At 44.9% G+C, this 15,530-nt stretch overlaps 1 protein-coding gene across 6 annotated transcripts in view; it reads left to right on the top strand.

Moving 5' to 3' along the window:
* Positions 1-15,530, top strand: part of Rmnd1 (required for meiotic nuclear division 1 homolog) — a 35,002-nt gene that overhangs the window by 7,293 nt on the left and 12,179 nt on the right. For 4 of the 6 annotated variants that reach the window (XR_012907960.1, XR_012907966.1, XM_075949792.1 and 1 more), the window contains exons 3-8: positions 4,428-4,536; positions 7,851-7,926; positions 9,438-9,477; positions 11,561-11,661; positions 12,476-12,582; positions 13,967-14,031. Coding sequence is in view for 2 of the 6 variants with exons in the window: in XM_075949792.1 (XP_075805907.1) it covers positions 4,428-4,536; positions 7,851-7,926; positions 9,438-9,477; positions 11,561-11,661; positions 12,476-12,582; positions 13,967-14,031 (498 nt within the window). In the remaining 4 variants the exon portion in view is untranslated. Of the gene's footprint in view, positions 1-4,427; positions 4,537-7,850; positions 7,927-9,411; positions 9,478-11,560; positions 11,662-12,475; positions 12,583-13,966; positions 14,032-15,530 lie in introns of those variants that run through there. The other 2 variants (XR_012907970.1, XR_012907971.1) reach the window with 2 other exon arrangements.

The raw sequence follows: 15,530 nt of genomic DNA, 5'->3' as shown, positions 1-15,530 counted from the left end.
GACAGAATGGAAGCAGTCAGGTCTTGCTGGTTTACCCTCTAGAAGTTCAAGAATGTTTTGGTATTGATTTTTATTCACTGTTAAGGAGTTTCTGAGCTTTTTTTTCAGGGGCCATTTGCATTTGTCCTCCAAGCTATAAACAGTTTAGGGTCAGAGTCAAGGCCTTTGTTCACTTTGTATCTTGAATGATGTCTTCACCATGCCTTGTACTAAGATGAGAAAAGAGGCAAAAGGCCTTTACTGTCTGTAGGGTTGTAGGTGGCGCTGCACATATCCAGTCTCCATTTCAGCTCAGGAGGCTGAGTCAGCTGGAAGATCTGTTTAGCAAGGTCCTGTTTGCAAAGAAAAGAACGTGCATGTTTCAGCCTTGGTTGGGCCTCCTGAATCTGCCAGAACAGTCAGAATGTCTGTCTTCAGACTTGAGAGGCTGGCCCCTGAACGTGTTTATATTGATGGGGCTTGTTTTAACAGATTCTGAAAAGGGAAACTTTGTCAAGCACCTCGTGGCTCAGAAGGCTGAGACAGGAGGATCAAATTTGAGGTCAGCCTTGGCTATATAGTGAGACCTACTTTCAAAAGAAAAAGAAAGTACAAGCTGAGGCCATGATTAATCTCAGCACTTGGGAGCCTGAGGCAAACAGATCTCTGAGTTCAAGTCCAGCCTGGTATATATATATAGCAGGTTTCCGCCCAGCCAAGGCTAAATAACAAGGCCTTGTCTCAGTAAAAAGAGAAAAACCATGCCACGGTGCATATGCCTGGTCGTTGGGCATTGAAGGACTTCATGAATGGCTTGTATTTGGATCCCAGTTTGGCTTCACTCCTGTGCTGCCTCTACCCAGACTGTCACAGATGGCAGTTTCTGCAGCAAGGGCCTTCTGCCAGAGCCTTGGGGTGCTCTGCCAGTTAACGTAGCCTCCAGCCTTCTTACCTACCTCCGCAGAGGTGGAGCCGAAGGGTGCACATTTTGAATCAGAGTTGGTGTTCCCAGCATCCAATCCCTATCATGAATTCACCCAGAGCCCAAGAGTTATCTTCACAGAATAAAGAGCATTGCTTTCATGCTAAAAATTCCAGGGGGTATGGAATGTGTGCCAGGAACAAGAAGAGACTCAAGTGATGCTCCAGTGTCCCGTATCACTAGGGAACTACACTGGTTTCAGCTCTACGGGGAGCTAAGGATGAAGGCTAAATCCAAGTTCCTTCTGTCCTAGTGTCAGAGAAACGGAAGCAGCATTGCCATGCAGGCTGCTCATGCTGCAGGAGCGGCGCTCTCAAAGAGGAAGCACGTAGATTGCTAGCTCCATCTGCTGGACCGTGTGTCTTCTGTAGCCAGAGGAGTGATCTAATCCAATAACTGTTTAAGAAGCTTTGGTCACCTATTTAGGAACAGGTTCCCATCCCAAACCTAAAGTATGTGCCAACATATGTAAATTTAACTAGCACTTTAAAATAAAGATATGCTGGAAAAGGTAGAAAAGACTCATGAAAATGAGAGCTGCTTACATCAATAGGCCAAACCAAAAAAATAACAAAACACAAATTCAGCCTACTTCATGGATCCCTTTCCTCTTTTGAAATGGGCTTAAATAAATAGCAAACAAGATTTCAGAAAGAGTCTATTTATAAAGCTTTTGAGGTGCTGGGTGGTGGTGACACACACCGTTAATCTCAGCACTCAGGAAGCAGAGACAGGGGAATCTCTGAGTTCAAAGCCAGGCTGGTCTACAGAGCTAGTTCTAGAACAGCCAGAGCTACACAGAGAAACCCTGTCACCAAAAACAAAACAATAGAAAAAGAACAAAAATCTTGTGAGGCATTTATTAATAGAAGCATTCCGTGGCTGCACACGCAGGAGTACAGGAAAGTCGCGTTAACCTGAGCTAACTCTCCTGAGAGATGCTCTCCAGCATGGGAGAGGACAGCTTCCAGCAGACTCCGCTAAGTAGAGACCGTGTGTCTGAAGATGTGTTCTTCATCTAGACACTGACCCGCCTTCTCCTGAGCAAGGTAGCCACAGGCCCACCCTCTTCCTGCATTTTCTCCTCTTATGCCAGCCTCCGTTTTCTACATCTGCTGTTCCCACGGCAGCTCAAACCGTGCTGTCCCAGAAGTCATTTAGACACCCACCCTGCTGCCCTGATTCTGCCCCAGAAACCAAAAAACGCTCCAGGTCTCACTGAGAGGAGCCTGCCTGCTGTGTCCTGAAAGAACTCCTTTCAACCATCTTAACCTCTGCTCGCATCACCCTGGACTCTTAGGAACCCCTCATATCCAGAAGCACACGCCTGCCTGCTACCTGCTGCAAACTGCCATCCCCACCTTTGGCTCCCTTGACCCACGGATGTTATAAAAAGCATATCATGCTTTCTTGAATGTGACTGTGAAATCTAGCTTACCAGCTGTCTGCAAAAGGGAAGGCCAGTTGGTTGTTCCCGGTCACTTGGCTTGCTTAGCCCTGAAATAACCACACAGAAACTCTATTAATTAAATCACTGCTTGGCTCATTAGCTCTAGCTTCTTATTGGCTAATCACTACATCTTAATTTATCCCATCTCTAGTAATCTGTGTATTGCCACCTGGTTGTGGTCTACCAGCTAAAGTTACCGGCGTCTGTATCAGGCAGCGGATCCATGGCATCTACCTGACTCCACCCTTCTTTTTCCCAGCATTCAGTTTAGTTTCTCCTACCTACCTAAGTTCTACCCTATCAACAGGCCAAGGCAGTTCCTTTATTCATTAACCAATAAAAGCAACACATAGACAGAAGGACCTCCCACATCAAGGAGGGTGCTGTTTATCTCCACATTCTTCACTCGTTGCAGCTTATCTGACTTGGTTTCTTCTGGAGTTACAGACAGTTGTGAGGGCCGTGTGGGTGCTAGGAATCAAACCCGGGTCCTCTGGAAGAGTAGCCACTGCTCGCTATTAACTGCTGATCCATCACTAGTCCCTGGCTCAGTTGCTTCCATCGAGGCTATGCTACACTATACTTCTGAGCAGGTGTTTCCTTGGCTTGCCATTCCATCTTAGTGTGGATGTTGACGCCATCCTCCACTGGTTCTTCTGCTTATGAAGCAGAACAGAATGTATGACGGACGCAGGAAGAGGGAAGGCTGGCTGAATCCGTTTTTTGAGAAGTTGAGAGTTATTCTAGAGTGGGAAGGATGTAGTTCTTACAGTGCCCCACCAAGGTTCATGCTGAGAACACCAGAGCATGGGGAGAGCCTGGCATGGACAAGTAGACAGCAACAAGTCGTTCTAGTAAATTCTGAACAGGTCTGAGCACTTTATCAACAGCCCTGTAAAGCAAGCATTTTATTAATGTAGTGCATTTTCCCCAAAATTCTATATCTGAAATCTTTGTTTGTTTCTGTGACATCAGTTTTGAAGCCGTTGGTTTTCAGACTTTGGGCCGTATTTCTAATAAAAAGAATATTTACATATATAGTGACCCAAATGTATGGCAGACAGCTGTGTGACATTTGTTCTTAGGAGTAATGTTTTGCACCCTCCCTGCTGGCTTTGTTGTGCAGTGCTGAAGATCACACTGTACATGCTAGGCATACCCCTCCTCACCTTACTTGTCTGAAAAGCTGGTTTGGGTGCTGGAGAGATGGCTCGGCAACTAACAGTGCTGCCTGCTATAGCAGAGGGCCCAGGTTCAAACCCCAGCCTCTACACCAGGTGGCTCATAACTCCCTATGACTACAGCCCCAGGCGATCATCCTACAGCCTCTGGCCTCCACAGTAACCGACACAAACTTGGTGCACAGAGAAACTCAATGCAGGCATACACACACACACATAAATTAATCATAAATCTAAAAAACTGGTTTGAGCCAACTAAATTGATAGGAAAACATCCAAATGGGTTGCCGTGCCCTGTGCTGTCTGAAAAGGCACCGAGTATTGCTTACCGTGTGTTAAACACACACCGGGACTGTTTGAGTAGCACTCTGCTGTGTCCTGGAATGCGAACCGGAAGGTATCCTCAGATGCACAGACCACTTTATTTCCTGCATACCAGTGAAAATACTGGAGCTTTTGTGGAGTGAAAGATCTCATGAAAGCTAGTGACAGTGGAATGACGTTGGCTGCAGCCACAGACTTTTTGCACTAGCAAACTGAAATGTCTTCCAGCCAGGCTTCCATACTGTGCCGTTGTTCATTCTGTTTGGTCCCGCGCTGGTGCAGAGGCCTTCACTTTCAGTGCTGCCCTGCCCGCTTTTTTAGCTAGTGGAATCTTTTGTACCTTGAGTGGAAATCTACCTCAGTGCAATTCATTCCTCTTCGTCTTCACTGAGATCCGGAATCACGCCCTCGGGTGCTGTTCTGGCAGGATAGGGTTCCCTAGTGGAATCCAACTGCCAGGGCAGGTGCTTGAGCCCTTTGCTAACCCTAGTCTGTGCTCACCCCTGCACAGGACCTGATGCAGTGCACGGCCTTTGCAACCGCGGAGGAGTATCACCTGGGAAGTCTGTCGCAAGAGCTGGTCTCCTGCGGATATGTGGAGGTGACAAGCCTGCCTCGAGGTACTGCGGCCCTAACCCAGGGCCACGTAAGCTACTTAGAAAACAGCTCTCCAGCGGTGGTGTTTCCTTTCCATTGGTTTGTAGTAGGAAGGTAGTCCCAGAGGTCCTTATTCAAATGATGCAATTAAACACACCTGTGGAGAAGGTTTGGCTTAAGATAAATGTGCTTTGCTTATCTTTATAGGGTGGATCACTGTCATTTGAGATCAGGGGATGTGTGTGTTAGCTTCCTGCTGCTGTACTTAATACCTGCAGTAAATTTAATCAGGAAAGATCGACGTTAGCTCCCATTTTGGAGAGTCCAGTCCATGGTCAGACCCCATGTTTGGGAGTCTGTGTTGAGGCAGCGTATCCTGGCAAAGAGTGTGTCGTGTGGCAATGGAAACCGCCCCACAGAGCGACAAGGATCCTTCTCAAGGGTGCACATCCAATGACCTGTCTTCCTTCCAGTAGGCCTCACCTCTTAAAAGTTGAAGCACCTCCCAGTGTGGTGAGCTAGACCCAGTGCTCTCACACACGGCCAAGCCACTGCTCCGTACGCTGCTTCACTGTCGCATTAGAAACCTATTTTAGCCAGCAGTGGTGGCGCACGCCTTTAATCCCAGCACAGGCAGACGCAGGCAGATCTCCGTGAGTTCGAGGCCAGCCTGCTCTACAGAGTGAGTTCCAGGAGAGCCAGGGCTGTTACACAGAAAAACCCTGTCTCAACGAAAAAGAACAAAACTCTGTCCAGAACCCCTGAGATGAAAAATTGGTCAGGGGTAGCCATGACCGCCACTGATGTGACCCTGCATCTCTTCATTTCCTTTGCCATACTCTGGGAACTGGCAAGTATGCTCCAAAAGGTCATTTAGGGGTTTTGTCGCTGTCAAAAGTCTACCAGGAATCCTGATGTTAGAAACCAAGTCAGAGAACTTGTTCCTCTAACGTCAGCACTCAAGAGGCTGAGGACCACAAGTGGGAAGCCATCCTGGGTTATGACTAGCCATGGTCTTAAACACATAGAGATTTAAAAAGGAGGAGAAATCGTACATAACTATACAAATTAGTAACAATGTTTTTTTTTAAATATTTATTTATTTATTACGTATACAATATTCTGTCTGCGTGTATGCCTGCAGGCCGGAAGAGGGCACCAGATCTCATTACAGATGGTTGTGAGCCACCATGTGGTTTCTGGGAATTGAACTCAGGACCTTTGGAAGAGCAGGTTAAGAGCAGACACTCTTAACCACTGAGCCATCTCTCCAGCCCTAGTAACAATGTTTTAATTGGAATATTCTGCTTGTAATTTACATTATAGAAGATATGCAAGGGCTGGAGAGCCGGTTCAGAGCTTAAGAGCACTGACTGTGCTTCCAGGTCTTGTGTTTAATTCCCAGCAACCACCCTGGTGACTCATAACTATCTATAATGAGATCTGGTGCCCTCTTCTGGCCTGCAGGGAAACATGCAGGCAGGATACTATATTTATAATCAAATCTAATTAACCAAAAAAGATATGCATACAGGAACTCTTACTACATTAATAGGCAAAACAAATACTGATGAATATTGATATATTCAACAGTATTAAAAGGATTTAAAATGTTATGGTTAAAGTAATTATAGTGGTAAATTTCATGATTGGCCTTAAAATTGTCTAAGTTTTTAAAATATCACTTTCCTTTTCTCTGTTCATTTTCTATCATCCAAACTCCACACAGTTTAATTTAAAATTCATGGGGTGAGGGATATGAATCAGCTGTTAGTGTTTGCACGCACACAGCCCTGGCTTTGACCACCAGCATCGGTAAAACCAAGTGTGCTGGTCCACACCTGTAATCCCAGCAAGTCTGGGCCGAGGGATCCAAAAGATGTTCAAGGTCGTCATTAATTACATACGGAGGAGGCCTACTGAAGAATGTGAGACCTTATCTACATAAGTATAAGAATTTTAAGAGGCAGTTAAAGAAATAACATATTAACTGTATATGTATTATTTTAAATTAATTTTGTACAAAGACATTTAATTCCTGATAGCTATATTGAACCTAAAGCTGTAATATTTATTAACTGGACTACTGGTTACTGAGTCAGAACTTGGTGTGAATGAGCAGTTGTAGATAACACTGCTAATGTTACAGGTTATAGAATGTTCTAGAAACAAAATTTCTTACTTTCCAATTTTCTTTTTTTTTATTTTTTTATTTTATTTTGGTTTTTTGAGACAGGGTTTCTCAGTAGCTTCGGAGCCAGACCTGGAACTCGCTCTGTAGACCAGGCTGGCCTCGAACTCACAGAGCTCCACCTGCCTCTGCAGGTGTTGGAATTAAAGGCGTGTACCAACACCCGGCTCCAATTTCATTTTCTAAGATTTTCGTGGTTTTTTTTAAGTATTATTTATATGGGAATTTTGCTTGTATGTATGTCTGTGCACTATGTGCTCACCTGGTACCCTACAGAGTCCACAGAGGGTGTTGGATTCCCTGAAACTGAGGTTACAAGTGGTTTTGAGCCACTGTGTAGATACTCAGGATGGAACCTGGATCCACTGGAAGAATAGCTGTGCTCTTAACCTCTGATCCATCCTCTGAGATTTATTTTTATTTATATGTGTGTCTCTGTGTGCATGCACATGTGTGTATGATCACCTGGAGCTGGAGTTACAAGTGGTTGTGAGCCACTAAACATGAGTTTTAGGAACAGAACTCAGATCCTCTGCAAGAAGAGCAAACACTCATAACCACTGAGCAGTCTCCCCAGCCCCTATTTTGGTTTTGGTGGGTTTTTTTTGTTTTGTTTGTTTTGGGTTTTTATTTTTTATTTTTGTTTTGGCTTAGTTTTTATTTTTTTTATAAATATTTATTTATTATGTGTACAATATTCTGTCTGTGTGTATATCTGCAGGCCAGAAGAGGGCACCAGACCTCATTACAGATGGTTGTGAGCCACCATGTGGTTTCTGGGAATTGAACTCAGGACCTTTGGAAGAGTAGGCAGTGCTCTTATCCACTGAGCCATCTCTCCTTGGTTTTGATTTTTCAAGACAGGGTTTTTCTGTGTATACTTGGCTGTCCTGGTACTAGCTCTGTAGACCAGACAGGCCTGGAATTCAGATTCCAGCCTGCCTCGCCTCCCAAGGCTGGGATTGAAGGCATACACTACCACTGCCTAGCCCATTTTCACGTGTTAAAACCCTTCTTCAGTGGGAAGTTGATAGTGGAACATCAGGGGTTGTGAAGTGATCCTCAGAACAGATTACAACGTGGACAGGCCACTGTCTGCAGTTTGTCACCTCTCGACACAGCCTTGACTGACGTTTTAAATCACAGATGCAGCAAATATTTTGGTGATGGGTGTGGAGAACGCTGCAAAAGAAGGTGATCCCGGAACAATATTCTTGTTCAGGTAAGACAGGATCAAAATGGCTTTGGAAAGATGGTTGCACTCAGATGATTGGAGTCTCCAGGGTGGGCATGCCTCTCCTGGGATCTTCCTATGCCAGTGCATTTGGGGTTTGAATTTGCCATCTGATTGTGACTTCATCTGGGACAAATGTCAGGGTTATGAATCTCCTGGTAAATCATCTTTTTAGAAATATGTTGATTTTATGTGCATGAATTTTTTGCCTACATATGTATCTGTATACTATGTGCATGCCTGCCTGAGGAGACCAGAAGAGGGTATTGGTACCCCTGGTACTGGAGTCACAAATGGTTGTAAGTTATTGAATGTGGGTCCTCTGGAAGAGCAGTTACTTCTCTTACCTATTGAACGCTTTCTCCAGCCCCTGGTAGATCAACTTATAAGATGAAAATTTTTAGTACAAGTAAATCATTATTGCCTGCTGTCTTTCACTGAATATACAAATAGTGCAGAGCAGCCTTGTCACTGTCCTTATGAGGCTCCATGCCTGCTGCCTCCCCTCCCCTTCTGTCGGGTTTCAGCGGAGGCTTAGCCTGCCGTGGCCATTCCAGATGCCTAACAGAGGGACCCTGGTTCACACTTCTTGTCCTTTTAAAGACTGGAATGACAGGACAATGGCAGTAGCAGCCATGTGTCCCATTTAGCAACCAAGAAAAGGGAGGGTCAGATGCATTTGGGAAATAACCCATAATCTGAGAACCAGTAAGTGGCAGAACAGAAAGATAGACATCCAGAAGAATATAAACTGTTAGGCCAATATGGTGATTCACACCCATATTCCCAACAGCCTGGAGGCTAAGGCAGGAGGATCACTGTGACTTTGAGGCTAGCCTGGGCCGCAGAGTGAAACAATAAAAAGGCTAAACCTTAAGTCACACATGGTGGCTCCTGTCTGTAGTTCCAGATTCAAGCAAGCCAGTCTTCCTAATCAACCAAATCATTGTCTTCACTTACATTCTTGTGTTCTAGAGCTGTGGCTCTCAACCTGTGGGTCGCGACCCCCTCAGATCAACCCTTTCACAGGGGTCACCTAAGACCATCAGAAAACAGTTGCTTACAATTCATAACAGGAGCAAAATTGTAGTAATAAAATAGCAGTAAAAATAATTTTATGGTTGGGGGGGTCATCATAACCTGAGGGACTGCACTAAAGGTCATAGCATTAGGAAGGCTGAGACCACTGCTCTAGAGGATGCCGAAACATGGCTTTTGATATGTCTCTGAAGAATGTTTTCTCGGGGGCTAGAGAGATGGCTCAGCAGTTAAAAGCACTTGCTGTTCTTGCAGAGGACCCAGGTTCAGTTCTTAGCACATGTACTGGTGAGTCACAACCATGTGTAACTGCAGTTCCAGGGAACCTAGCACTGTCGTCTGACCTCGCTGGGACCCAGGCACTCATAGTGCATACATACAGGGAGGCATAGTAAAGCAATAAATCTAAAAATAATGTATTCTCTCTTTGCCGAGGCTGACTCTCCTGTTCTTTGAATCAGGGAAGGAGTTACTGTGTTCTGGAACGTAAGAGACAAAACTGTAAGTATAGTAAAGGACAGGCATGTAGATTTCTGGGTTGTTTTTTTTTTTCTGTTTGTTTGTTTGTTTTGATTTCTCTGTGTAACAGCTTTAATTATCCTGGAACTTGTTTCGTAGACCAGGCTGGCCTCAAACTCATAGAGATTTGAGTCTGCCTCCTAGTGCTGAGATTAAAGGCATGCACCATTACTGCCCAGGTGAACTCTAATTTTCTAAGAATAATTTGTCACTAGTATTCAGCACAGGGACATTCTGTAATCCACGTCTGCTTTTCTGTGCGTCACACAGTATTTAGCCTATCCCTTTCATCTTCTAAAATATAATTTTCAATTGTCTGCATATGATACAGTTGAATTAAGAGTTGAGCCAATACTTGGTGCTTAGTAAAGTACACCATAAGTCATGTGCATGCCCGTCATCCCAGAACTCAAGTGGAGGCAGGAGGATTGTGAGATGGAAGCCAGTACCTGAGCTACAAAACCTGCCTCCAAAAAGAATACAGAAAAGAAAATTCTGGGCATGCTTATAATCCTAACACTTGGGAAGTAGAGGCTGCAGGATAGGCTACAATGTGAGGCCAGTCTCTTGGTTACAAGAAGAGAGAGAGAGAGAGAGAGAGAGAGAGAGAGAGAGAGAGAGAGAGAGAGAGAGAGAGAGAAGGCCTGCCCCAAATCTTTCTCTGCTCATCTGCTCACCTGAAATTCTACTCCTCAGGTAACCATGAGTAATCCCAGTGCCTCTCCTTCTGTGTTTTCAGGTTCACTGAGAGGAAGAAGATACCCACAACATAGGGGAGGAAAGGTGTGACCACAAAGTAAATGTACCAAAGTGGCCGCCTGACATTGCAGAGGGAGAAAAGGCCAGTGACAGGCCTTGCATTTATGAGCACTCGTGAATATTTGTACTCATGAATATATAGATACAAAAAGGGAAAGCTATTTTGGAGAGCAATTTGGAATAGTTAGCAGAATTCAAGGCATGTGTTTCTGTCTCCCCATCCACTTATCCCCTTCTTTGCTGGGCTGGCAATAGCATGCTAGGCCTCTGCCATAGAGCTTAGCTCCTAGCAGTTCTTCAAGAAATACCTCAGAGCAGGAAGATAGTGCAGCAGGCTGACGCCTGAGACAGTGGAAACTAGAAATCGCTCCCAAGGACGGGCACTCAGAGTGTAGAGGTAAACTGCACATTCACCTTTCAGAAGAATAGCCGTGAAGATGTCCATAGGTAGAGTAGAACCCCACTCACATGAAAAACAAAGCAAAGGACACATGTGGGACCTGTCCTTAGCCCTGCAGACACAAACAGGCATTCTCTAGGTTTACTCATGGCTAGACCAGGACTAGAGAGCACTTTCTACACCGCTATGTTGCTTTAGCTCATTAAAAATTTATCTTTTGGGGCTGGAGAGATGGCTCAGAGGTTAAGAGCATTGCCTGCTCTTCCAAAGGTCCTGAGTTCAATTCCCAGCAACCACATGGTGGCTCACAACCATCTGTAATGAGGTCTGGTGCCCTCTCCTGGCCTTCAGGCATACACACAGACAGAATATTGTATACATAATAAATAAATAAATATTTTTTAAAAAAATTTATCTTTTGTGTGTGACTGCATCATGTGAGTGCTGAGTGCCCAAGGGAGTCAGAAGAGGGCATCAGATTTCCTGGAACAGGATTAGCAGGCCGTTGTGAGCCACCATATGGATGCTAAGACCTGAACCCAGGTCTTCTGCAGCAAATGCTTTTAACTGCTGAGCCATCTCTCATCTTTACAAGTAATTTGCCTATACAGTTATTTTAGACACCTAACAAATACAAACTATAATGTTAGTAGTGTTTTTCTTTGGATGCTGAATAATGGCACATTTATTTATTTATTTATTATTTCTGATGCTCATCTCTTTGTACTTTCCAAATGTCAAAGGAAGTGAACACGTCACTTGGTTAGTTTACTGTCACGGTGAGCTTGCCTTTTCCTTAAATACTGAGACTCAGAAAACATGTAGCAAACATAGCAAACGTTCTCAAGCAGATAGCCCGCGTGGCTTGTACAGAGTCAGTGTAACGCCAGGTGACCCCTCTCCTAGGTGAAGCACGTGATGCAAGTCCTGGAGAGACACGAAACCCAGCCCTACGAGGTGGCTCTGGTCCACTGGGAGAACGAAGAGCTGAACTACATGAAAACGGAGTAAGCATTTCTCAGCGTATTCTTGAAGAGGACAGGCGATCACTGTGAATAAATATGTGGAGATTCTTTAAGTTACTGATCAAAGCCAGCACCCACACCAAAGAACAGGAGCTGCATTTAGATTGTCATGTTAGCAACCTCAATTAATGACAGCATGCTCTCAGCAGGATGAGTTTATCAGGTTGTTCCAGGAAGGATTTACTTTTAAGTATTTTTTTTTCAGTTGAGTTTGAATATGACAGAAATGTATTGAGGAGGTGATCCAGGAGAACCACTTTGAGAGGTGCAAGGTCCTGCCAGGCGTCCTTAGATGAGGAAGTATGGAAGTCGCTGTACTTTCAGACCCTCCCAGCTCCTCCATGCTGTGGCTACAGGCCCAGGCCCCCAGCTCTAGCTCTTTTGTTCTGTAGAATTAATCATCTAGTATATCTTTCTATTGAGTCTTTGTTTTTCCTGCTCCTGCAGAGGACCAGGTTCAGTTCCCACCACCACGTGGTGGCTCAATGACAATTTATTGGCTAGGTATGGTAGCCCAAACCTGTAATTCAGCACTAAGGAACCAAGACAGGAGAACCGCCAAGTGTTTGAGCTAGCCTAGGCTACAGTGTGACACTGTGTCTCCGAAATATAGTCAAAATGTTCATGGTACACAGGCTTTATCTGATTGTTTTAGTAGGTTAGTTTTTAGGAATGGAATTACTCAGATCAAAGTAGTTTATAAGATCTCAACAGTTGTCGAGTGGCTTCTAGGAAGACAGGTTTTCAGAAGTGCACAGCTTTTAAGATTCAAAAGATGCTGTTCCTCTTTTCATAGGGGACAGTCTAAACTGCACAGGGGAGAAATCAAGTTAAACTCGGAGCTGGACTTAGATGACTCCATTCTAGAAAAATTTGCTTTCTCCAATGCTCTTTGCCTCTCAGGTAAGTTAGTCTACTTTGTGCAGATGGCCTATTACACAGCTTCATTAAACATCTGTAATGATAGCGGTGATGGTGCATGCCTTTAATCCCAGCCCTTGGGAGGGAGAGGCAGGCAGAGCTGAGGTCAAGGCCAGCCTGGTCTACAGAATGAATTCCAGGACAGGCAGGGAAGTGGGAACCCAGAGGGGAGTGGGAAATTGGGTAGTGATTTCGGATTGTTTTCATAGCATTCAATACAGCCTTAATATTCCTTTTTCTCTTTAAAAAATGTATAAAATCTGCCATCCACTGGTTGTTTCATTGTATTAAAACCTTCACTTCTTCAAAATGTATTTCCTGTTGCTGGCACTGCCTTTGTTCTCTCTTCTCCATGACTGTTAGACTCAGCAGCCTCTAATCCGAGAGCCCAGCCATGAGTGACTGAGAGCAGGGCACAGCACTGGGATCATGGCCCCCGTTAAGCCTCGGGTGCTCCTCCCTAGGTGTTTATCATGCGCTGCATCAGGCTGCAGGGCCAGTGCAGACCCCGTGGGAAGCCTCTGAGCTTCTGTGACTTGCTCACAGCCCTGAGGAGTCTCACCCCTGCCTCCTGTATAGAACTTCCCATAGGGCTGGGCGTGACCCACAGCACTGCATTTCTGAGATGTGAGCAAAAGTCTGGAGTGGGAGATACGCCTGTGTTCCGCCAACACACTCAGAACGTTGAAGTTCACCTCCCCCTTTCTTTACTTTATTGCTGTCTTTTATCCTCTTTAGTTTTCAAGTTCTGCTACTTTTGCTTTTTCTGTTTTTTTATTGAAATTATTAAAAATTCCCTTGTTGGGCAACACTGGCACATACCTTTCGTCTGAGCAGTCAGGTGGCAAAGACAGGTGCATCTCTGTGAATGCAAGGCCATCCTGGTCTACACAGAATGTTCTAGGCTAGCTGGGGCTACATAGTGAGACACTGTCTCAAAAATAATTAATTGAGCCAGGTGGTGATGGCACATGCTTCTAATTCCCTCACTCAGGAGGCAAAGTTAGGCAGATCTCTGTGAGTTCTAGGTCAGCCTGATCTACAGAGCGAATTCCAGGACAGCCATAGCTACACAGAGAAACTGCCTCAAAAAAAAAATTAAAAATGAATTAATTTATTAAAATGTCATGTGACATTCCCTTCTTATGCCTGGGTCACACTTAGAAAGTGCAAACATGGTTTTTGTATCGCAAGCCAGCCTCCAAGTCCTCGGTGCTGGGGTTACAGGTGGGCATCACCATGCCCAGCTGTACATTTGTTTCTTGGACACTTACCTGAGTGGCAACAGAGGCACCATGACATTATGCATTCCGTGTAGATGTGACGGTGGTGGTAAAGAAAATTCCTTTTTTCCTTCTTTTCCCAGTGAAACTGGCTATTTGGGAAGCAACACTGGACAAATTTATTGAGTCTATTCAGTCAATTCCAGAGGTAATTATATCAGCTCCCTGCCTTTTTTTTTTTTAATCAAAAATTGGCTTCTTGGGGGGAAAATACTAATTGCTCAATAATATGCCCATTTGAGTATAAAGCAGTGATAACTAAAAAAGCTGCAGAAAGTATAGTAAAGTGATGAAGTCAGGATAAGGGAGTCCGCGTTGGTGTTTTACTGGAGACTTCAGATGACTTGGCTGTGACTTCATGGTATTTTCAGTGTGACCCAGTGACACAGAAACAGGGCAGCTGTAGCCCCGTGGTGATGCCATGGCCCAGCATGTCTACCGTAACAGAATAACAGGACTAAGATTGGGAAAGAGGCCCCACTTTTCAATAAAGAGATAAGGAATGAATCTGGGCTGCAGAGATGGATATGTAATTAAGAGCACTGGCTGCTCTTGCAGATGACCTGTGTTTGGGTCCCAGCACCCACATGGCGGCTCACAACTGCTTTTAACTCCAGTTCCAGGGGATCCAATACCCAGTTCTGGTGTTCACTGGTATTAGGCACTTGTGATGCACAAACATGTGTGTAGGCAAATCCTCATACACATAGAATAAAAGCAGGTCTCTTTGAAGTGAGAGACAAGGAATGTTATATCATGGAACAGATACTAAAGAGGATGCATTAGCTTTCTCTCACTGCAAACACAAGCCTAGGATAACCAGTGTTTTAGTAGGAAAGGGTTATTTTGGATCACAGTTTGTAGCTGGACGTGCATTGTTTAGGCCTTGGTGAGGCAGCAGCTCATGACAAGAAGCACCTGGTGGGCAAGCTGCTTACCTCACAGCAGCCAGAAGCGGTGAGAGAGGAGGACTAAGATCCCAGCAGCCCCTTCAAGGCCATGTAACCAATGGCCTAACTTTTTCCCAGTCAACTTCACCTCAAAAGGTGTTAACTACTTTCCAGTAACACAAGCCAAGATGAAGCCTTGATGAACAGCCTCCAGGAGCCATTCAGGATCCAGACTGTAGCAGATAGAATGAACAGCCTGGGTATAAAATTCTAGAATCTTGATATGACTTAGGACATTTCATCTGGATAACGGCTATCTAGATTATTCATCGTCTAAGACGAAGTGTCGCTTGAGAACATGCTACATAGCCCTGACAGTGATGAGAAAGATGTACATGCGATGCCCCTCCCCCAGCATCTGGAGGATTGCCTGTTCCAGGAGTACTCCCCACCCAGTGTACCAAAATCTGTGCCTAAGACGTCAGTGTTTGCTGTGACATACGTAGAATAACAAAGAAAAAGAGTGTGCCTGCTAGACAGGGACACTGGAGCTACAGATACTGACCCCACAGATACTGACCCCACAGATACTGACCCCACAGATACTGACCCCACAGATACTGACCCCACAGATACTGACCCCACAGATACTGACCCCACAGATACTGACCCCACAGACACTGACCCCACAGACACTGACTCCACAGACACTGACCCCACAGACACTGACCCCACAGATACTGACCCCACAGACACT

This window comes from Microtus pennsylvanicus, chromosome 1 (assembly GCF_037038515.1).
Source record: "Microtus pennsylvanicus isolate mMicPen1 chromosome 1, mMicPen1.hap1, whole genome shotgun sequence".
Classification (NCBI taxonomy): Eukaryota; Metazoa; Chordata; class Mammalia; order Rodentia; family Cricetidae; genus Microtus; species Microtus pennsylvanicus.
The sequence above is the reverse complement of the archived record's forward strand: the minus strand, read 5'-3'. Positions and strand labels throughout refer to the sequence as shown.